The 23,781-nt window shown below is 38.1% G+C and overlaps 1 protein-coding gene and 1 non-coding gene across 2 annotated transcripts; one reads left to right on the top strand and one right to left on the bottom strand.

Annotated features, from left to right (window-relative positions):
* Positions 1–1,835: 1,835 nt before the first annotated feature.
* HEY2 (hes related family bHLH transcription factor with YRPW motif 2) lies at positions 1,836–13,285 on the top strand. Its single transcript, XM_026666068.2, has 5 exons — positions 1,836–2,112; positions 4,715–4,793; positions 4,910–4,993; positions 8,484–8,565; positions 11,085–13,285. The coding sequence occupies exons 1-5, from the start codon at positions 2,030–2,032 to the stop codon at positions 11,756–11,758; spliced, it is 1,002 nt and encodes a 333-aa protein (XP_026521853.1). The 5' UTR covers positions 1,836–2,029; the 3' UTR covers positions 11,759–13,285.
* A 9,562-nt stretch (positions 13,286–22,847) lies between these two features.
* On the bottom strand, positions 22,848–22,919 carry TRNAE-CUC (transfer RNA glutamic acid (anticodon CUC)). Its single transcript has one exon. It is a non-coding gene; the product is annotated as a tRNA-Glu (tRNA).
* Between the last annotated feature and the right edge of the window lie 862 nt (positions 22,920–23,781).

The following is a 23,781-nucleotide window of genomic DNA, read 5'->3' as shown; positions in this document are numbered from 1 at the left end:
ACTGCCTGATAGTAGTGCTGTGCAACAGTCTACATTTCCAAAACCAGCCAAGCTGAAATGGGTTGGGTTTCTGTTCACACAGGGAGGCTGCCAACAAGGACATAAAGATCCGCAGCAAGCCCATTGTCTCCCGTTCTTCTCAGCAGGGCCTTTCTCATCACAATGCCTGCATTTGGGGTGCATTTGCTCATCACTCTTTTAATTGTACAAACTCTTCACCATCTGCGTTTATGCCCGGGACTCTTGATTTTCTTCCCAAGAGGCAACATGACCTTCAGCTTCCTGCTTACTCTTTCGGGTCTCTGCTCCTTTCCACTGTTCTTCCTTTCCTTAGTCGTCCTTCGTTTCTCCTTGTCTCCTTTTCAAGCACACCTTAAAGCATCTCCCCCCCCCCCCAGAATCAATCGACAAGGGAAGGCACATTTACCCAACCTCAGCGGTGGTGGCAATGAGCAGCATGACATAATAGCACCTTGGTCATCCCATCCCCTTTATTCTCTTTCCACAATGTATCCCTGGCTTGCTCCTGTGAAGGACTGCTCTGGGGGGCGGGGACACACCCCACCTGTCAATGTGTTTCCCAGTTGAGAGCCGCCTGATTCCAGGACATAGCGCCTTTGATCCTGAATGCAATTGGCCACCAAATGGAATGGAAGTTGTGAGGAAAGTATAGGAAGATGCCTGCAAGGTGGAAAATGCTAGGTTAAGTTTAAAGCAAGATGCTGGACTTAGGCTGAAATAAAGCAAAATGAAAAGCGGAACAAGCAAATTGCTTGGCTTTTCTTAATTGTGATACTGTCCATTTAATATTCTTAAGCACTCCTGAAAATAGACCCCATTTCTTTGGAAGAGGCAACTATATTATTTCTAGATATTTACCTTTATCCACTGGGTTATTTTCTTAAGGTAGCCATTCCTACTGCAATATCCTATAGAATCTTTCAAAGCTATGGCACCTTCCAAATTAAGTGCTCCAAAAGTGGACTCACTGTTGCCTTCTAGTTTAAGCTTTTCTCTGCTTGAGAAAGGATGGCCTTGGTTTGTTTGTTTTTTTTAAAGTCAAGTCATATTTTCAGATGTGTGGTGCTTAGAATTCAGTGGAGGAAAAGAAACGGTTGATCCAAATCACTGTAAAAATAAAGGGACAAGGATAGGCAAACCAATCCCGTGTTAAGTGTGTCTGTATATGTGCTTGTGTACATGTAGTGTTAATCTGTCTCTAGAAATGTTCCATTTTTTTCTTTATTCTGTGCCTCCAATATAGAAATAGATGCTCGCATCCGAAAACTTGCTAGGTATTAACTGGTTCCTAGCCGTGCCATAGCTTAAGTTTTCATGCCATTTCCCCCCTGGGGTTAAAGTTTAAAAAGTGCAAGCAAACGCGCCAACCGTCTGCGCAGAACGACATTTAAAAAATCTGTTTGCATTTTGCAAGTCCGTGTGCACGCTTCCTCTTTGCGCGCACGGCATTCGCGAGGCAGTCAGCAGGCACGCATACTTAGGAGCGAGGTTCCTGCCCAAGCTGGCTTGTCCCCATCCAGCCGGGGATGTGTAGACCTGAAGGTGCCTCCCAGCCAGCGCCAGCCCGCCGTCCTCCCACCCCCTTTTCCCTCCCCCGTCTCCCTTGTGCGCGAGAGGCGCTCGGGGCTTTCCCACGCTTCCAAGACACCCGGGAGAGCTTGGCCCTGCCACCGCTTCGGCTCATTCGGCCAATGAAGAAGGGAACAGAAGCACTTGGCAAGGAGGCCTGTCACTCACTCCTCCGCTTGCTCAATCCAGTGGTTCTCCCGGGGAGAGGGGGAGTGACTTCGCCGGCTGGGCGGGGCCTGGAGCTTGAGGCTGAGCTGCACCGTGGGAAAGAGCTTCAGAAATCCGTTCGATTTCTTGGCGCCGGCTTGGGGTGGGTGGGGGGTGGGGATAGGCGGGCTCAATCCAGAGACTGTCCAAAAAAAAAAAAAGCCTATTCACAACCCCAAGTCCTTGCTATTTACCTCCTGATTTGGAAGCTGGACTGTCTCCTTTGGCGACGATGAAGCGACCTTGCGAGGACACTACCTCAGATAGCGACATGGACGAGACTATAGACGTGGGGAGCGAAAATAATTATTCTGGGTAAGAAAAAGGCTTTTTTCCCCCTTTAAACTTTAAGCCTGTGCTTATTCTTTCTTGCAGCTCAAGGGGGGAGGGGAGGGAATTTAGGAGTGCAAGTACCTCTGGTTGAGCGTCATGGACTCTGGTTGTTCCCTGTGGATGTTTGGGACAGGGACTAAGCCATTCTTGCCTTCATCCACTGGGCTGCACGTTGCTGCGTTCTAACTTCATGGCTCCTACGTTAAGATGCCCACGTCTTCCTTTATACTTTCACTTACCCTTCTGGTGCCGTTTTTCAGCCGAATTTCCAAATGCAGATGTTCACGATGACCCTGCATAAGACTGTCGTTTGGGAAGAGGAAGAAGAAAGGCAGGTAGCAAGAGTTTTTTTTTTAAATCATAGCTACCTTTTTAAGTATTGGAAAAAGAGGAAGCTATGGGTTTTATTTCGGAGCATAGTAAAGAGAAAAAGCAATAGGAAGGCAATGAACATCTTTAGGGGTAGCAAGGGAATGAGTAGATGCTATTCTGCAAGTAAAGGGCAGGGCTGTTTTTTCCTGCGGTTACTAGATGATGTCAAAAAAGCCCTTGGATGTGGATTTATATCTTGCAAACCTTAAGTGATGTGCATTGCTGGAATTTCTACACGTGGACTTGAGAAGTGAGAGGATGTATTAGAAACTACATTGCCTGAAGGTGCTTGTAAAGCTGACATATAATGTTTCAGGCAGTCCATATTTTTATCTTCTGTTTTTAAGGCTCTTTGTTATTTCAGATGCCCTCTCCATCTTTTCAGTTATGTAGTATTTATCTATAAAAGATGCAATGGTTTGCTCCACAAGTGCCTTAAGTAGTTGGAGTTGTATGCCTGGAAGCATTCTGGATTTATCTTCTAGAAAGGATGGATGGTAAGAAATTCAACAGAAAAGGAAGAGATTCAGTTATTAGGGAAGTTAAAATCTCCTCTAATAACTGAATCTCTTCCTTTTCTTTATTATATTTTACATTTTATTTAAAATAAGAGAAGACACTGTTTTGAAAGATGGAACAAGGCTTGCTCAACTAACTCTATCACTGCATGATGTTCTCCTGCTTGTTTAACAGTCTTTAGACTCTGAGATGTCAGTGATCCAGTGATTGAAGAAAGGCACAGTAAGATGTCCTTATAAGAGTGCTGTCAGTCAGCCTTGGAATTTTAGTTGGTTATTCAGCTACAGACATTAAAACATCACTAGTTCCTGGAAAAGAAAAAGGGGTCATGTTTCCTTTATTTTCTTTGAAAATAATACAATTTTAAAAGTATTATATTTTGTGCCTGTAGCATTGTAAGGCTTTTTAAATATATTGTAATTAATAATTTATGAGAACATATAACAGTAAAATTACATATAGTTGGTTATGAAATCAATTTTATTTTTCTTCAGCTAGTAAGTATTTTTTTTCTAAGTTTGCTGAGATAGTAGTGTTTTCCACTTGTAGATCATTGTCTAGCATTATGTAGTGAATCCAAATTCCTTTCATAATGCACTTGAAATTAATCTTTATTGATTCCTTGCTTCAAAGCATCAGACAATTAATGTTAGCCAGTATAATTATATGTTGCACAGGTTAGTAACTCACACCTGATCACAGCAAATTAGCTAGTGCAGATTAACTGAACAATTAGTTTTAATTAAGTTACTTTATGAAAGTCTTAAACCCAATTTAGAGTAGTCTTAAAAGTCAGAAAGTAAATGTAAGTAGATTAAGGAACTTTGTCCTAAGGGAAAATTTAATTCAAGTGAATGTAACTGAATAAAGGAGTTGTGCTAAATGGATAAGAGAAATAATAGGGTGTGACAAAGCAAGCACAGGAGTCTATAATATTGTCTAAATAGATGAATTACAAAAAATGTACACTTCATATTATATATTTGTCATGTGTGTTTATTGCATCTTTACATTTACAAACTAATTTCACATATTCATTTATAATGCAGAATTTATGCCTCAACATGTATAAATTGAAAAATAAGTTCCATAGATTTTCTTGAAATGTTCAGATTTCTGTATGAAGTCTTGTTCCTAATCTTTTATACCTGGATGTAATTTCTATCAAGAAATATATGCCTTGCATTGGTCATATATTCTGCTGTATTTAAAATGCTCAGTAAAATATACAGAATAGGACTCTATTTTTCTGAGGCCACAATTTCTGTATATTTTGTAAATAAACATTTTTATTATTTCTGCTATATATGTGCCGTTTGGAGAGAAAAGGAGGCACATGGATTTTGGATTCAAGTAATTGTGTCTTAATACAAAACGCATTGTCAGCGGCAGCTTGGAGTACTCTCATATTCAGAATTTTAATAATAGGGTTCTTTTAAGTATATGATCGTCAGTTTAATTATTATTTAATGATCTCTCCTAATCACTGCCTGAAACAATTTTTTAAAAAAGACACATTGTGGCTTGCTAATTTAAAAGAAATGGTGAGGGGGAATTGTTTAAACTTGTGTTTATGTTGTTTTCAGTTTGCGTTAAAGGATCCATTCTGAGGGTGGGGAGAGATTAACTCTTTGTAAGAAAAAATGCACCAATGGGATGCAATACCTGACATGCCTTTTCAACTGTTTCTTAGGCCTAATGCCAGTTCTGTGATCCGGTCAAATTCTCCTACCACCACATCTCAGATTATGGCCAGGAAAAAAAGAAGAGGGGTAAGGAATTCCCTCCAGTGTATTTGTAATGTAACATTTGCAGTTGTGTAAATATTTGCTCTGCCTATAGTTTTAATGCTTACATAAACATATGCTTTTTGTTTTTATTGGAATAGATTATAGAGAAAAGGCGCCGTGATCGTATAAATAACAGCTTATCCGAACTGAGGCGACTTGTACCAACTGCTTTTGAAAAACAAGTAAGTGTAATAAATAAACGATCCTGTATGTCATTTTGTTGTGTCTTTCATAAAGCTCATGAAAGACTGGATGTGCCCGATCTGGTGGAGCAGGTATTTCAATAAAATGTTGTGGCAAATTGATGAAAAGCAAAACTCTCCTCAAAGCTGAAAAATATTTTCATTCTTTTATTCACTACTTCTTTGAGCAAGAATGCCTATGCTGTTTCTGGGTGGATGGGGGAAATTTTTCTATAGTGATTTCTATTGTTTTATCTGGTAAAGTTTTAAACATATGGCAAGTTGTCTTCTGGATAAATTCTGTAATAGCATTGTATTTTTCCCATTAATTTATCTAGCCCAGTTAGTATTTTAAGAGTCATTATAATTGGCTGGATTTTTTAAAAGGCATAGAAAAAAATTCTGATGTAATGTGTGTTAATCATGCTATATTTGAAACGACCCAAAACCAATATTTTAAATGGAAATTTTTCCAAAAGGTTCACACGAAATAGGACTAATATTCTACTTTCAGAATTGTCCCAGCAATCAAACAAAGTAAATATTTTCCTCTTTTATGTTAGCATGCTAATTTGAAAGATACATGGCACGATGGGAAATAAAACGTTTAACATTGTTTTGCATAGTTTTTCCTTACCTTAAAAAAAACTTTAAAAACAATTAGTTCAGGGCATTTTAGAAAAACTGATGCAATCAGTTCAGCCTTTAATTTCTGAGTACCATGTACTTTTCTTCAAAAATATAATAAGTACCCAATTAAAAATTACAATTGTTCAGAATAAAGATTATTCTGAATTATCATAAGGAATGAAATAACTTTGGATTTGAAAGACAAATTTTATTCATCCCTCTGCCCTCCTCTCTATTCCCAAAATAATTGACAATTAGCCAAAAACTCTACAAGTTGAAGAGGTGAATAAGCACCAACCCCAGATCTATGGGTGGATCCTGAATCAGCTTAGATAGCAGAAACAATTTATACTACATGTTAGAAAATAAAATAAAACTCTTGATAAGTTTGTGAAGTAAAGAAAATAATGATTTCTTAACTATGGTAATTTTCAATAGTAGGTTAGGAGGTTTTGGGTACATCGTCAATTCTGGTTATGACTTAAACCTCAGAAAATAGAGGATTCAATAAATCAGCAGTTTCAATTATTTAGAATTCTATCACTAGACAATTTACAGCATAAATGTCTGTATTAGAATACATGTTTAATGATAGGTTTTCTGCCTTTGCCCACAAAAAAGAAATGCTATATCATACCTAGTGATCAACCTGTATGCAATCAACATGTGATCTATGTGATCCAAAAAGATCTTCTAACTGGAAAAAAAAACTTCCCTTACTTATTGAGTAGGTCTTTCATCTGTTATGTTAGGTAGAGATTATAGACTTGTATTCTGAGATATTTAGAAGGTCATAGGTTAGGGACTGATATTTTAGGAAATGTATGCCTTACACTTTAAAGCTGTAAGGATATATAGGAAAATATAAACTACCATTAGAAATATTTGTGTTTCAGTTTGGAACATTTACTATAGATTATTTCACTTAGTGAGTAAGCATGAATTTTGCATTGTAAGTAACTTAATAAGATCTTACATCCTGCTTTTAAGACTTTCAGTTCAGCCACATATTCTGTATACTCCACTCAATTTCACCACAACTTTTGCTTCCTAATTTTCTTTAGCAAATAGCTTTTAACATTTTTTATCTAATGAGCGTCCTTTGTATTCATTGTTCTAGGGTAGTTACATTTTCTTTTATATCAGTGTTTATATCTATTTTTGATGTATTTCCGGAAAAGTCACAACCATGGTGGGACCTCCCCATTATTTTTCCAGTTGATCCCATTTTAGTTCAGTTACTATTGGCATTTACCTCCTCACTTTGTAAGGGAAGTGGCGCCCCACTAAGAAAGCTGTACCATTAAAAATACAATAAATATTGTGGCTTAGGCCTCAGATCACTTTCTCTCTTGTGTTCTTTGACTCAAGTAGAAAGTGGTGGCTTATTTTATGATTAGAGAACAGATTGTACACAGAATGTAGATATGAGGTAATAAACTAATTGTAACTTAATGTACAAAATTAACAACAAATGTGTAAAACTTCATTCCTGGTGGCCTTGCTTTATCTTGAGCAATTTGCAAAGGGGTCTATTTTGGAGGTGTTTTTGGTCAGTCAAAGAAACCAGGACAAGAGCCAACAGTTATTAATTACGGTACATTATTTACTTTTATAAAATCACAAACATTGTAAAACAAGGCTTTCTAAGACCTTGGAAATGACTCAGAAACAAGTAGTTATAATTCTGCACTATATGAAAAAGATTAATATTGAGAAGAGGACAAAATGTAATTTGAGGAATATAGGGTAAACTAAATTTTAAAAAAGAATTTAAATACCAGCACACATGTGTGCATGCGCGCACACTTTATAACAGTAAAATTTAATGTAAATAAGATCCTTTTGAATTTTTAAATAAACCGAAACCAGATCATTACAGCTGCTTTATCTTGATCTAAAATGGCTGTTTATTTTAATTGTATTGCTATGGAAAGTTGATATAATCTCATCCAAAGAAATGTTGCGTGTCTATTCTGGACTGGGGGTATTACTTGAATATTCATTTGCAAACTTGCATGATTTCCAGTTACATTTAGAAGAGAAAGTTATTACTAGTTTAACGCAAAACTTTATGAAATTATGCAATAAAATGAGACAATGAAAGATATTGGATAGTTAATAGAAAGAAGGAACTTTAAATGGCATCATCACTAACGGGAATGAGTTAGAACCAGTTTCTTAACTAATGGTACTAAATTATTATTAATATCCAAAACATGCTAGATTAGGAGGTTTTTCGCTTATTGGTATATTTAAGTAGGGAGAAAATGATTAAAGGTTTTTCCCAACTTGCACATGACCTCCAGAAAAATATGCCAAGACACTATCTTTCTTTGCTTGTTTTCCCAAGATATGTCCCATTATTTGATCCTATGAATGAGACAGGCTTAATCGTGTCCTGGTGCTTCAGGTGTGTTTCCCCCATTATTCCAACTCTAAAGGGAGCCCTTGGTGTGAAGTTTTCCTCCACCAGGAAATATTGCCATCATTTACTGCAGTTTCTATTTCTTTCATTTGGTCATACAAAAAATCCATAGTGGATTTTGCAAATGTTTTGCATAGGGTTGTATGCTGAGTCTGATACTGAGCTATATAGCTCTGCTCACTATATTATCATTGCTTTTCCACGCTCCATAGAAGCACATGCATTTATATATGTCATGTTATGCAGTGTGATATATAGTGCTTGTGTGTAATAGTAAAGTCTGGAATACAGATGCTCAGTAGAAGAATTAAACTGAGACTGCTCTAATGGTTGGGAAAATTGAAACCATAAGATGGAGCTCAAAAGGGAGGATACCAAATCAAAGCACACAGTACTTTTAAGCCTTTATTGTTTGTGCCTCTTATCTCAAAGGGATCTGCCAAATTAGAAAAAGCAGAAATCCTGCAAATGACGGTGGATCATTTGAAGATGCTCCAGGCAACAGGAGGGAAAGGTAAGGAACTGATTTTCTAATGAGAGCAGGGGTAATCTTTGCAAACACTCCTGGCAGTTCTAGATTAAAGGAGTGGAAATTGGTGCTCAAGGCAGGGTTGAACTCATGGGAAAGAACTACTGGGACAGAAGGAGCACTTGACCCTGAGCTTGTGCTGGCTTTCATAACACTGTGGGAGAGTAAAGGCTCCATTCAGAAGCAATCCAGTCAGAGATCTATTTGGGGTTTCCAAAGAGCACAGCAATCGGCACAAGAGAGACAAAACAAATACCCCAAACATAAACAAAAAGGGCTGCGGCCACTATTGTGAGGCATGAAACAAAACCAAATTTAAAATTCATTATGCAGTTGCTATACCACGGGAAGTGGATCCAGAGGAAACTTTCTGTATTGTTTATGCATTGGCCTTTGTTCTAGAAAGAATGTTTTCCATGAAAAATTAGACTGCGCCGTTCATAACCAGAACAACATCTAAGTTTGCATCTTCTGGGTGTGGGTTAGCTAAAGAGGAAACTCAATATTACTGGGGAAAAGGGGGGAAAGATCCACCGTAGGTCCTGACTTTTTTGTGGGCTGACACGTTTCTCTTGTAGAATTGGGAATGTAGTACAGAATGTGGCTTTATGTGGTTTAGAGAACAGTTTTGAAATGTTTTAAGCACTCAAAAAATAAATGTATGACGTGCTTTGAACACTCCACAGATGATGATGATGATTCGTGGATCAGGGCTTGATCAGAATCATTTAGGAGCAGTTTTTAGTTTTCATTGCTGCAATTATATCTCTATTCCATAGTCTTGTTTTTCATAAGGTTTATCAAATCTTATGAAGAGTGGGGGCAAAACTAATACACATAAAGGAGATATGCTTCGGCGATTCTTTTTGACAATTTGCATAAAGGCAATGTAAAGAATGCATTATCTCTGCAATGTTTACTGTATTTCTAAAACTGGGTATTTTCAAGCTAATTATATTTTCTTGTGTAGCTTGTCTGTGAAGAAGGGGATTTATGAATTTCATTAGTCTAAGCAGCAATCATTTTATCAGGAATTATTTTATAGAAATTATGGCTATCCACCAGCTCGTTCATGTGATTTCCATTCTTGCTAACAGAAATGATTGCAAAGAGTTGTATTACTAGTCTCCACCTGCGAATTTATGATCATATTGGGCTCTTTTTCCCATATTGGAAAAGGATAACATGTGATATATGTATTTCAAATCCCATTGGTTTAACTTCTGAGTAAGTTGCATGTTTAGGGTATAAAAACGGGGATTTGAAAACAAGAAACAAAAGTGCTATATAAATAGCTACAAGTAAGACATTGGTTTTTTAGATTTATTTTTCTTTTCTAGTATTTCTGGGGACACAACTTAGGCTATGATTCTGTAGGGAGGGATCTATGATTCTCTATGCCATGTATCCTCTTGAATTAAGTAAACTTAATACGTAGGTAAAGGTAAAGGTTCCCATTGCACATAGGTGCTAGTCATTTCCAGCTCTAGGGGGCAATGCTCATCTGTTACAAAGCTGAAGAGCCAGCGCTGTCTGAAGACGTCTCATTACTAAATGCCGAAGGTGCATGGAACACTCCTATCTTCCTACCAAAGTGTTCCCTATTTTTCTACTTGCATTTTTACATGCTTTTGAACTGGTAGGTTGGCAGAAACTACGACAAGTAACGGGAGCTCACTCCATTACGCGGCGCTAGGGATTCAAACCGCCAAACTGCCAATCTTTCTGATTGACAAGCTCAGCGTCTTAGCCACTGAGTCACTGAGTCCCTTCTTAACACATAGCTTAGTCCTAATCCATGGTACTACATTGATTGCTGCTTTACATAAAAAGTGACTAGGCTTATGCTAGTGATTTAGAACATAGCAATTAGTGTACAAAAATAGTAGAGTTTGACAAAGAAAGACAATTCAATTCATTTTCAGGAGTTGATATTTTGTTTAAAAGAAGCCATTGAGAATTGTTTAAGCCCTATTCTTTTAATAGCAGGAATGTGTAATCAATTTTTTTCAGAATTACCTTTTTTGGAGGAAACTCTAGTTTTAGATCTACTTATTTTTATTGCTTTAATAAAAATATTGCTATTGCTTCAGATTCACTTAACCATGTTGTTAATTTAACAGCTGCAGTGATTCATTTAAGAAAGGTCGTAAAATGGGACAAAACTCACTTAACAAATTTGTCATTTAGCAATATAAATTTTGGGCTCAGTTGTCATTGTACGTCGAGGACTATACTCAAATTTAATAGTGTTTGTAAGTATTTGATGCAGACATGGGCTTTTATTAGTTACAGGGTCAAAAGCATCATAATAGAAGTACAATTTTAAATAAACCAATTTTTAAAAAAATATTTATCCCTAAGATGACAACTTTACCAGGTTAATTTACAGGCCATCTTCACAAACCTATTTCAGAACTAAAATATGTATTCCGGCCTGTGCTTTACAAGAAAAACCAAAGGAAGAATCTGATAGTTAAATATATTTTTCCTCTGTGTTCCAGGTTATTTTGATGCTCATGCTTTGGCCATGGATTTCATTAGCATTGGGTTTCGAGAATGTTTAACCGAAGTTGCAAGATACCTGAGTTCTGTGGAAGGTCTGGACACGGCAGACCCCCTACGAGTCCGACTAGTTTCCCATCTCAGCTCGTGTGCTTCTCAGAGGGAAGCCGCTGCCATGACCTCTTCCATGGCGCATCATCACCATCCACTGCACCCTCATCATTGGGCAGCTGCTTTCCATCATCTCCCTACGGCTTTATTGCAGCAGAATGGATTACATCCCTCTGACGTCTCCCCCTGCAGACTCTCCACAGCCTCAGAAGTGCCTTCCCATGGCTCAGCTCTTCTCACCGCCACTTTTGCCCATGCCGATTCCACCCTCCGAGTGCCCTCAGCGGGCAGCGTCGCTCCTTGTGTCCCACCACTTTCTACCTCTCTCCTCTCGCTTTCTGCCACAGTGCATGCTGCGGCAGCGGCAGCAGCTCACAGTTTCCCTCTGTCTTTCGCTGGAGCATTCCCAATGCTCCCCCCGAGTGCTGCAGCGGCCGTGGCAGCTGCTACAGCTATTAGCCCTCCTTTATCTGTTTCGGCAACTGCTAACTCTCAACAACCCGGCAATAATGGAAACACTAAACCCTACCGACCTTGGGGTACTGAAGTTGGAGCTTTCTAGATTTTCCCTTCTTCTGCAGTTAGAACAGAAAGCTCTTGCACAAAGCTTAGATGACGAACAGCTCAAGGAGCCAGACGGATGCTCAAGGCACAATAGAGAAAGAGCGAGCAAAATCTGCCATAAGAATCGTCAGAATGGAGGTTTTATTCTACTTTGCTTGAATCAGACCTCATACTGGATGACAGTGGTCTTCAAATGATATCCTGTGTCACCATTAATGTTCTTGCTATGCATTTTTATTTGCCAAGGAAGTGGTGGAATATACTTCACAAAATCTTCCTGAAAAACAAACGCTGTCCTAAATGCTTAAGTGCTTGCCCTGTTCTGAATAATCAATGTGTTTATATGTGTTTCTTTGCATTCACCATCCCCCCCAAGCTAAACCACCAGGCAAGCATAAAAAATGAAGCCGGAGAAGAAACAATAGAATTTGGAATTGGATAATAAGATCCAGAATAGGGATACAATTTCTGAATAAATACTTCTGCGCATAGTAAGGTTGCAGTCCTTTAGCATCAGTGGGACTCCACCAAACTAAGTGTATGCAGAGTTGAATTTTAAGAAGCTGAGATTGTATATACTTAATCTCATTTAGTTTATCTTCATTGTGCGGATCTATCAAATGTCTACAATGTAATCTTGATAAAAGCACTAAACTTTCAGTGTGGTTTAAGAAATTACAAGCCTCCCGGCACTTTCTGTAAAACTATTGGTGTCAAATTATGCCTAAGTGTGCATAAGTTGACTACCAGTTCTATACTGATGCATTCTGATAGAGTCACAGCTGATATGTTTGGTTCATTTTTGCAAGCTGGGAAACAGCTTCCTTTAGAGTCTTTTTTTTTTTTTTTTGTCACAGAAAGAGGTATAATTAAATAGCTACAATACTTTACCCTTTGGCCATTTTCTTTTCTTCCATTCAATCATATCTGATTGAAAACTGGCTTTCATTAGAGCTCAGTTTGGTTCTCTTTGGCCATACGTACCCGAAAAATTAGGGCAATTGCATTCCAGGAGATCTGGAAGGAGCTAGACCACCAAAGTAGTAGCCTTGTAGTAGCAGCAACGTGAACCTTTGGGTTACTTTCTGTTGCTGCCATTTGGTTTCCTGTTTTTTCTTTTTTTGTACGGGTTCAATTCCCAATCCAGAAAATGTTAAGTTACGTGTTTTTTTTAACTACCCATACAAGCAGTACTATAAAGATGTTTTGCTTTGTTGTTGTTATTATTACAGCAACATGAAATAACACAAGTATTTTTATTCATTGACTCAAGAGCTAGAGTTAATGATGGGGGAGGGCAAGTTAAATGAAAGCACAGCATGTATTATGCACTTCATTTCTCTGCTGTGTGGAGAAAGCAATAAACAGAATGTTAAACATTATACAAATGTACTTTTAAAATATTTGTTTTAAAAATACTGTTCCTAGTTGGAGGAGGGGCAAACTGTTCATTATTTTGGTAACCCTTTTTTCTATGCAAAAGTTTTTATGTATCACTTATTAAATGAAGTCTTTTTTTGACTGACTTCCAGATATTGTCTTGATGTGGCCAGTGAAAGGGAAGAAATTAAATGTATTAAAAGTTAATGCAAATCAAGATGGTGGTGGCTTCCTGGAGAAGTTGCCTCGTGTTACACAACTAAAAGTGCACACAGTCTCACTTAAGGTTCTATTCAATTTAGTTTCTTATACGTGTGGTAAAATTATGCTAAATACAATTCACATCAATACTAACTTGGGGCTAAATAAGTGATAAGCACACAATCGCCCATTACATGCTTGCTAAGTTGATGCAAGTGGAAACTACAGTGATCATAACCTGGAATGGGAAAGTCATAATGTTAGACTGCAACTTTTGTTCCTATATTAGTCTACCTCCAAAACTGTTTTTTTTTTCTCTTCTGAAAAAAAGCTGCTGCCATTAATAGCAGTAGTTTTCTTCTTGGGGCGAAAAGCAACTGCATGGAGCTTGATCTGAATTAAGGAGAATTAGATCCAGTTTCCCTCTACTACTTGGTCCCATGTCCTCATCTTCACTCCAGCTGCCCCATGAGGAGCACTTGGTTTATAATTGCTTTTTAGTCTATCTTCCAGTTTGTCTTTATACTGAATGAAATTGTGCTTAAACTTATCCGTCATAGCCTAACGTATGAGTAGTGGCAGCTCTTGAGGATCTCTATATCAAAAAAATTAGATACAGAGCCATGCAAAGCAAACAAAAAAACAGTGTTCACATTTATAGCTTGTTATAGATTAGCCAATCAAAACAAAAAATACCTTCCAAGAACCCAGGTCAGGGTTTTCAAGGAGCTAGAAAGTTATAGGAATGTTTCCTGCAGTCTATAGGTATAAAATATACTAGCTCCAGCATTAAGGGATTTCACAAGTGATGGGCTCTGTTTCTGCTTGTTATTAAGTTAGTTAAGGAACCCTAGGAGGGATCAGAGAAGAAAATGATCTACAGTACATTGGAATATCCTTGTTTCATCGTTTGTTTTGGCTTTTTCTGTCCTACTATAGAACTGTGATGGCGAACCTATGGCACGTGTGCCACAGGTGGCATGCAGAGCCATTTGTATGGGCATGTAAGCCCCAGCCAAATTTACCCGCACTGTGCAAACATGTGCCTCCCAGCTGATTTTCGGCCTGTTTGAGGCCATTTTTGCCCTCCTGGAAGCTTGAGGGAAGCCTCGAGAGGCTGAAAAACAGGCCTTCCGGAAATATCAGAAGTGCCGAAATGGACCTGTTTTCAGCCTCCAGAGGCTTCCCTTGAGCCTCTGGGAGGGCGAATTTGGGAGGGCTCCAGAGGCTCTCCAGAGGCTGAAAATGGGCACTTCCATTCCAGAAGGCCCATTTTTCGGTGGTCTGAGGCTGCAGAGGCTTCCCTCAAGCCTCTGGGAGGGCGAAAATGGCTTCAAATGGACTGAAAATCAGCTGGGAGGCGCACGCATATGCAGTGCAGGTAAGCGGATAGGGTGGGGGTGTTGCGCAGGCATGCGCAGGGGAGGCAGGCCACATTGTGGGTGCCAGCGCGCGTGCGCGCTTTCAGCACACCACAACAAAAAGGTTCGCCATCACTGCTATAGAATATATAAGGCATTTTCAACTTATTCACATGTCATTATAATCTCAGTACTTTGCTGGTCAGTGGCAGTAATAAAGATTATCTGTCTATACTTTCACTGGCTGTAATTATACTTGAAGTTCATCCTGACTCTCAAAGTAGACAACTTCAAAAGAGCATGTGAGGAAACTGATTCTCCCAAGTGTCTATGGAGATTCTCAGTCATCCAGGTCATAGTTGTCTCAAAGATGCTTTTTCAAAAGTAAAGTGGACTGTTTTCCCTGAGGAAGATGACATTTCACTTCTCATCCAAGAAGCTTCATAAGTTGTGACCAGATGGTGGGGGTTGGAAGGATAAGTTCTGACAGGATGGTGGGTTGAGGATGGAAGGGTTGTGTTTCTTTGCAGAATTTTTCAATTTGCTTTGATTCTCTAAATCGGGTGTTTCAAACTCACATCACAGCATGCGTCACATGACATTGGGACTTTTCCCCTTCGCTAAATTGGGTGTGGCCAGCACATGACACATCTGGCCTGTGGGTGGGGAGTTTGACAGCCCTGCTCTAGATATTGCTGAATTTTAGTTTCCAGAATAGTTTATGATTAGTCATGCAGGTTAGATTGTTGAGAATTGTTCTGGAACATAGGAGGGGTTACAGTTTTCTACTCTAGATATAGAAAATCACCTATCAGGAAGAATATGCTGTTCAGAAGGAGCCAGGCATTATTTGTAATCATTGGGAAAGGGAGAAGAATATGGCTTCTGGATTTCCAACCCTCCCCCCCCCCCACACACACACATGTTCCCCCACAATTGCCAGAAGCGGCCTATATTTTGTTCTGTGTAACAAAATATCGAATGGTTTTTATTGAAAAGGCAACGACCAATTTTTTTGAGGAAGATGTTTTGCCTCCTATCCTGAAAGCTTCATCAGTTGTATTGGATGGTGTTAAAGATGTGAGGACCGTTACTGATAATTGAGTTTAATTTGTGTGTGTGTGTGTGTGTGTGTGTGTGTGTGTGTGTGTGTGAATGATAGATTCTGACAGGATGGGGTGTATGGAAAGATTGTGTTTTCTATGCAGTTCTATGCTGGTCTTAACATTCTCTGAGAGTTACTTGGGGTTTTATCTGTGACCAGGATAGGAAGCGAAACATTATCTTCTTTCTCAAAAATTCAGTCCTGTTGCCTTTTCAAAAATAAAAACCACTTTTGATGTAACGGTAATCTGGATGACTGGAATCTTCATAGACAAAATGTTTTCTGTGTGCGCACACATATGTGCACTTTTCCCCCAAGGATTATTTGAGGAGGCTGGATGTGTGTTGCATCTGTGCTTGAATCCTTGTTGTTCTTGTGTACTGGGAAATGCAGAGCAGACTGCTTCTGCTCTACACGACCAGCAAGGAAGAGGGAAGATGACTTAGAATGGAGGAATTGGTAGCATTCTGAGTAGCTGCCCAATTTAATCTTCCACAGGGAAGCACTGGAATTCAATCTTTCTTTTGTTGTCTCTTCCCACCAAATTTAGTTTTTGTTTATTTTGTCAGTTATTCTGCTCATGAATGGATGGACAGAGTCCAAACCCTAAACACAATATCTTCCCAATAAATCATTTTCTAACATGTCAAAGTTAGGAAAGGCATGGGGAACATGGTTTCTGGAATTCGTTCAATCCTTTCATCGGATGTGACCATAGGAGAAGTCTATATTTCTCCTGTGAAATGCAGTAGTGTGTTGTGTCTGTTGGTGTTTGTGTGTGCGCTTTGGGAAGCACATAGCTGCATATGCTCCATTCTGAATCGGAATAGTTTCAAGATTGCCTCCCCATCAGGATGCATTTTCTGATCTGATTTGGGTCACTTTCAAACTCAATCCTCCTCCTAATAGCTTCTTCACTTAGACCAAATTCTGCCCCTATCTGTTCAATTTTCAAAGCCTGATCCTGCTCACAGGTAGATAGAATTCTGGGCCTGCTTACATAGTTTTTCTTCCTGATGTCTCCTGAGTTGGAACAAATGAAAATGGAGTGATAACCAATGTTAGCAATTATTCTTAGACCTTGGAGATAAATTATCCTATGCTAGCAAGAATTCAATGGGCATATATATTGATAAGAAAATAATGGGGAAAGTTTGGTGTGAATGATGGGGTTAGAACTTTTTCTGCAGCACTCCCAAATTAAAAAAGCAACAACAAATCTATTCCTCTTCCACAAAATAAGGCTGGTTCTGCTGTTCTTTTATTTCTTTTATTTATTCTAAAGAGTCCAGAAAACAGATCATGATGTTCTGGAACAGAGATGGCCAAGGTAACTAGAAACTTGGAAAGTTACCCATCCCTTAAAGCTATTAAACTAGAGAAGGTGAATGGATCATTACCACAATATTGTATTAATCAACTATAAAAAAAAGTATTTTTATTTTTATTCCTTCTCAGTAAATGCTGCATAGAAATTGGAAGCTAAAAATGTTATATCCATATATTTTAATTGATTTGTACAAATTATATTTTTTAATCGTTTGAGGCATAACGTGTGAAAACAATTTTTTAAACGTCTATTGAAAAAAATCACAAATGATACGAAATAAGATACCTTTCTTTAAAAAAAAAATACAATGCAAAAAAATATAGCTGCAGGCTGCAGCAGACATGAAGGAAAATACAGTATATTTGTCTACTCCAATTAACGTGACCTTTAAATATTTCAGTATTGCTTGCCAAGGTCTGGTCAACCATACATGGATGACTCATCCTAGTAAATCACTATTCACCCACCATGTGCTTTTCTGAGAATATAAGGATTATGACACTCATTGCTTGCTGGCCACTGACAATTATATGAAGCAACCTTAGCAATAAACCTAAGCATTATCTTGCTCAACATTGACCAATTCTCACACTATGTTGAAATTGAAGGATACCCAAAAACACAAGTAGGAACTGTTAAGTTTTTTTAAAAAAAAAAGTACAATGGAAAGCTTGTTTTCCAAGCAATGCCCTTTTATGGTGAAAACTATTTTACGATCTATAAAAGATTGTACAGATTGAATCAGAGAAATATCAGTGTTACCTATGACTTGAACAAGTATTAACTAATGTAAAGTCTTCTTAGCGAGAGTGAGATTTAAGCCCATGCTTAACTCAAACTTTGGGAGGGAAAAACAACATGCTTAACGGTCTCTTTGGAAAAATACACAATGGAACTTGAAGACGTTTGAATCAACTGGACATTGCCCAACATTCATCTGTAATATAAACAGACTACAGCTTTGTTGATTTTGCATCTCCACTTTTCATGCCTACGCACAGTTAAAGACAAATGTGTGTTCATTCCTCATACGCCTCTACAGTTGAGCTTGTCACAAAAGAAAAGCATTTTTTTAAAAAAATCCTTGCAATGGGATTTTCAAACTGCAGCCAAGTCAAATGATCTGGATTTGTAGATATCCAGGAAAGTGGGCATCGGGATTCTCCGAAGTAGCTAGGCTTTTCTATAGAACTTTCGTGCAATAAGAACTTGTGCATAGGACAGAGCTGTTCAAAAGGAATTATTGAAAATATAGTAGAATTATCTATGGGGTTGCTCTAAAGAAGAGGGCGTTAACTTATTCTCCAAAGCACCTGTAGGCAGGATAAGAAATGATTCAAGGAGAGAATCAACCTAGAACTAAGGAGAAATTTCCTGACAGAACAATTAATCAGTGGAATTATTTGCTTCCAGAAGCTGTGGATGCTCAATCACTGGAGGTTTTAAAGAAGAGATTGAACAAGTATTTGTCCCAAATGGTATATGCTTGGTCTCCTACTTATGCAGGGGATTGGGCTAGAAGATCTCCAATGTCTCTTCCAACTCTGTTTTGTGTTCTGTTGTCATTAAATTTGAATGTGCTATAAATATATGCCCTGGCTTCTGGTGGATGTGCCTTCATCAACAAAGGAGTGTTATAAATGTACAGATGTAAATGTTCAATACATCTAGCACCTTCATAGTGGTGCTTTCATAGTGATGCTGAGCATTTGGCTACAGGTAAGAGCCTATCTTCCTTTACATATACTGTGAGCATGACAGAATATTATTAAGAACAGTCTTCGTATCTTTGCTGTATAAAAGTGTGAATTGCACAGATTTTTAATAAAGTGATAAATTAAAAAGTTGGCAGACATTTTTATAGCTAAACAATATATTCTAAAATAAGAACTAATGCAATGACTGGTGAAGATTGTAGCAATTGGATTTGGAATGTGGCGGGAAAAATTAAATGGAAATCTATACAGATTTGCAAGCATGAGAGATTGGATTGGGGGAGTAAAAGCAGTAATGCTTGATCACTTGAGGAAAAGTGATTTATATTTTTCAGACTAACTTCATAAATTTGCTCCTAGATAATCAAACACGGCAAAGAGATCATGTCTCTGCTCTGAATTGTTTGCAAAGAAGTAAATTCTGAAAGTGAATAGCATCAAGGCACAACAATATTCAGGTTGATGGTATTAAAAAGCCATCTCTGAAATCTATCTCAAAAAGTTCCAAAGCAGTTTATAACAATATATAAGATGATAACATTATACAGTTATTAAAACTATCAAAAGGTACACTTTAATTACAACTGCAGGTATTTATAAAATATACAGGACTTCACTAAAAAGTATAGGTGTGCGTGTGTGTATCCTGCTCTAATAGTTCACATAAGATAGAAATGGAATCCTCTACCTAAGAACTTGTAAGTGTATTTTAGGGACATCGGTATTCTACTGAAATAGCAACAAAGATAGGTTTGCATCACTTTGACAATAAGACATGATCTTGCCCTAGTCCAGTGTTGCTTATTCCAGTTGGCTCTTCAGTCCAGAACACTTTCCGACTGTCAGCCAATTTACACTTTAATTCAAAATGCCATGGATCAAGCTCTGACGTATTGCAACAACGTGTGGTCAATAGCCATGAGCTCTGTCCTCTAAAGTTTCAAAATGATAATTGTCCAAAGTTCTTTTACAGAAGCAAACTCCACATAGCTATTGCCTAAACCTCCTAAATACATCTAAGAAACCAGTTTCAATCTTACCAAGATACTTTTTCTGGGTTTCCAGTTGTATTTTTGCATCCTTTTAGTTTTCCAAAATCTGAATTTCTCTTCTTCTGAGAGTAAGAATCCCCCCATTATTAATGTGAAAATCTGCAGCTGTATTTCATTTGTAAAATGAAAGGTTCTGTGGCACAAATCTTTCTTAAAAGTTGTGTTATTTAAAAACTCCCCCCCCTCCCCTGATTTTGGATATACAAAGACTAGTTGAGACTTTTTCTCATGTTTAAATGTGGTGCCTATTATTAATTAATAAGTTCCAGATTTGTATTTGTGCCACATGTAGCTTGAAATGCACCATTGGTGCTTTGAATGGCCCTCTGAAATGGACTGGTAGCTAGTTAAGTTCTCAAGCAATGGCATATGTTCAAGATTATCCATCACTGTAATGTGAAGTACCAGTTTTCATCAGAACCAACTGTATTTTTGAAAAATTTTCAAAGTGGCTATTGTGGTAGTCTTTTACAACAAAAACAAAACAAGAAACCCAAAGTGGCACCTTGAGGACTACATGTTGTTACAAATCTCTTTATAGTTTTTGAATAGCCCTCAAAGCAAGCCAATCTTATTTTACCAGGCCTAGATAACTAAGAGTTGCAGTGGGCTAGAGATTAAGATGTTGGGCTTTTCAACTGGAAGATTGGCAGTTCGATACCCAAGTACCACATGATAGAGTGAGATGACATTCCTGCCCCAGCTCCTGCAAACCTAGAAGTTCAAAAGCATGCAAATACAAGTAGTTAAATAGATACCACTTCCATGGAAAAGTAACTGTGTTTTGTGTGCCTTGATGTATGGTCAATACACATGGCCACACGCAGAGGTGGTATTCAGCCAGTTCTGACAGTTTCTGGAGAACCGGTAGCGGAAATTTTTGAGTAGTTCGGAGAAGCCGTAAATACCACCTCTGATTGGCCCCACCCCCATCTATTCGCTGCCTCCTGAGTCGCAGCTGATTGGAGTCCCAGCTGATTGGCTTCTTTTGTTGCCCTGCACAGGAGAACAGAGCTGGAAAGCTAGTGGGGTGGAGAGGGAATGGGGATTTTACAGTATTCTTCCCCTGCCATGCCCACCAAGCCACATCCACCAAGCCACACCACACCCACCAAGCCACACCATGTCCTCCAAGCCACGCCCACAGAACCAGTAGTAAAAAAAAATGAATACCACCACTGGCCACATGGCCACTGAAGTGTTTTCGGACAACACTGGTCTCTCAACTAGGAAACGGATATGAGCACTTAGTCAGACCCAACTGGACAGGGGAAGCCCTTACTACCGGTATTACCTTTTAGATAACTGGCGAAGATATGATCTGCTTATTTCTAACTAGAAGTTCTTTGTGTTACACAGCAGCTGATCTCCAAGAACTCAGAATAACATGGTCCTACAATTTAGGATAATTTTAATAACCCCAGCTTATGTACTGTTAATAAAACAGAGAGGTTCCCGGTTCTTCACTGGGAAGAAAATATATATTAGGGCTGGGATAGCCAAGCTAAAATTTCCTTTACAGTTTATTTCCAAAAATATTTATTACTCACACAAATGTCATTGTTTTTATGCAATATTTATTTTATAAACTCTTTTAAACATAAGATTCAGATATGAAACCTGATCCCCCCCACAACCAAACCTTCATTACTATGCCAAATCCATGTGATTTGAAAGAAACAAAAATGAACAGGTTTTCTGAGGAGGCAGCAAATCAGAAGCTTGCATTATGGGAGTAGTGTGCCCCCTCCTGGAATATTCCATTTTTTTTTTTTTACTAGAAATCCAGCAAATGGCTCTCAGGATACTTTTTTGCTATCAAAGAAGAGAACACAGAAGAAAGCCTTAGGCTTTAAAAAACACCACCAAATAAAGTTATAATTTGTATAATAATAGCCATCATTGTTCATAATGCTGTACAGAATATATGGCAACCAAAAAAATTAAAATCTAGCCTTTGCTAATCTGACCTGCTTTAAAGCTTCCTAAACTTCTAAAAAGGCCCTAAAATCGTCTGAGATTATTTTAGTGTGCCTTGCAATGTGTACCTTTGAAAACATTTAAACACTTCAGCTGGAACAAAGAGTGGCTATAATACTGTATGGTTATGACTAAGTTAGCTCACTAACTTATGACTAAGTTAGCTCACTGCTGCAGCTATAGCTGCCAAACCTCAGAGACAACAAAGTGTGGATTGTGTATTTTGAAAAGGCTGTTTCCCAATATTGCATTATTATGATACATACAAGTGAAGGCCTTTTAAAGTAAAGTTTATTGGTGTTTTGCTACTATATGCTGGGTATTTAACTTTTATCTTACTTACATAAACTTTTTAAAATTGCAATATATATGTATATGTTTTAAAGTACACATAAATACAATAAAAACATGGAAGCAATTGTAAGAACTGTGATAAAAAGTGTTATTTCTCCATCCCAATTAACTCCATGCATATTTTGACTCCAGTCACCAGCCATCACTGGGTTTTCTGGTTTTCTCATATAACATGCAGTATGTACAAAAGCTGCATCAATTTACAAAGATAGATTTCAATTCAATATTGTTATGGAAAGATGAAATAAAATATAAATATAGTCCAACAACAATTAAGGTTCCAGTGAATCCATGCTTCTCATTCCCAATTTTTGGCACCTGGAAACAACATTTTTGTTGGAGATTTCCTGATTAACCTCATGGAGAATCACTCCATCTAGGATTTGATCATGGTTTTTGTTGGGTCTCATGAAAAACTCATGCAATATCAACGTGATGATGATTTCATAGAAAAGACTTCCTGTGTTTCAGGATGCAGTTGTACAGTGAAAGCTTCTTTTTGAACTTTTAAATTTTATAAGAAAAAAAAAACCCAAGCTACACATTATACACTATTGTCCCAAACAGAAGAAAAATAGATTCCGGGGGTCCTAAGTTTAAAAAAACTAGTTCCCTGACCGGGAATCGAACCCGGGCCGCGGCGGTGAGAGCGCCGAATCCTAACCACTAGACCACCAGGGAACTTTGAATCACTTTTCTTCTTTTCTGTAAATCAATCTATCCAAACTTTTGTTTTGTTTATGTTAATATATTTATTAGTATACTTTCCTGAATTGAATAGCTTTCCAATCGAAAAGGCCAGTTTGCACCAAGCTGATGGCAATTGAACCACAACACATTATTGGTTTTGTTAAAAACCCGCTATCTTTTTCGTCCTCTACGTTCTCTTGCCCTGCATCTTGCCTTTAAGGGAAAAAAAAAAGAGAGAAGGCGGACCCCATTCCTTGGCTGAGTTGATGCTCAAACTGAAAATTGCGGAAAAACCAGCAATTCTACTGAACTGACTGCAAATGGCACATTAAAAACAGTGTATGAAATGTACAAGATTGGGACTGATATATTAATAAAAAAGGAGGGATGTGAATAGCAGAAATTCTTGGATAAGATGACCTCAGAACTGAAAGCCGCAAGGGCAAGTTCAGTAGACTCTCATAAATGACTATTAATTCCAGAAAACATTAAGACAAGGAAGCATAAACAGGCTCTGTGGTGGTTACACAGGCAAGAGATTCAAAACTCCAGGGAAATGGAGACTGTATGCCACATTTAAAGTGATTCAAGGAAATTTGTGCTCTACTGACTTGCCCATAGCATTAAGACGCTTTCTGCATCTTGCAATCAGTTACATACAATAGAGACTTTACACCAGATATGTTTCTCTTAATCATTTTATGGGGGGGTAAAGGGAGAGTGTTTAGAAAAAAACAATAGAGCAGGGGTCTTCAAACTTGGCAGCTTTAAGACTTGTGGACTTCAACTCCCAGAATTCCTCCTCCAGTCGTGTTAGCTCAGGAATTCTGGGAGTTGAAGTCCACAAGTCTTA

The sequence above is a fragment of the Notechis scutatus genome, chromosome 1, assembly GCF_049901735.1.
Source record: "Notechis scutatus isolate UNSWTSFEM ecotype Mainland chromosome 1, rNotScu1.2, whole genome shotgun sequence".
In the NCBI taxonomy this organism is placed as follows: Eukaryota; Metazoa; Chordata; class Lepidosauria; order Squamata; family Elapidae; genus Notechis; species Notechis scutatus.
The sequence above is the reverse complement of the archived record's forward strand: the minus strand, read 5'-3'. Positions and strand labels throughout refer to the sequence as shown.

What these genes read in the sequence shown, in the direction of transcription:
- HEY2 (XM_026666068.2), top strand. Translation starts at nt 2,030, where the DNA reads ATGAAGCGACCTTGCGAGGACACTACCTCAGATAGCGACATGGACGAG. An exon ending in CAACTGCTTTTGAAAAACAA is followed by an intron (nt 4,994 to 8,483) that starts GTAAGTGTAATA and finishes CTTATCTCAAAG; the next exon opens with GGATCTGCCAAATTAGAAAA. An exon ending in CCAGGCAACAGGAGGGAAAG is followed by an intron (nt 8,566 to 11,084) that starts GTAAGGAACTGA and finishes TCTGTGTTCCAG; the next exon opens with GTTATTTTGATGCTCATGCT.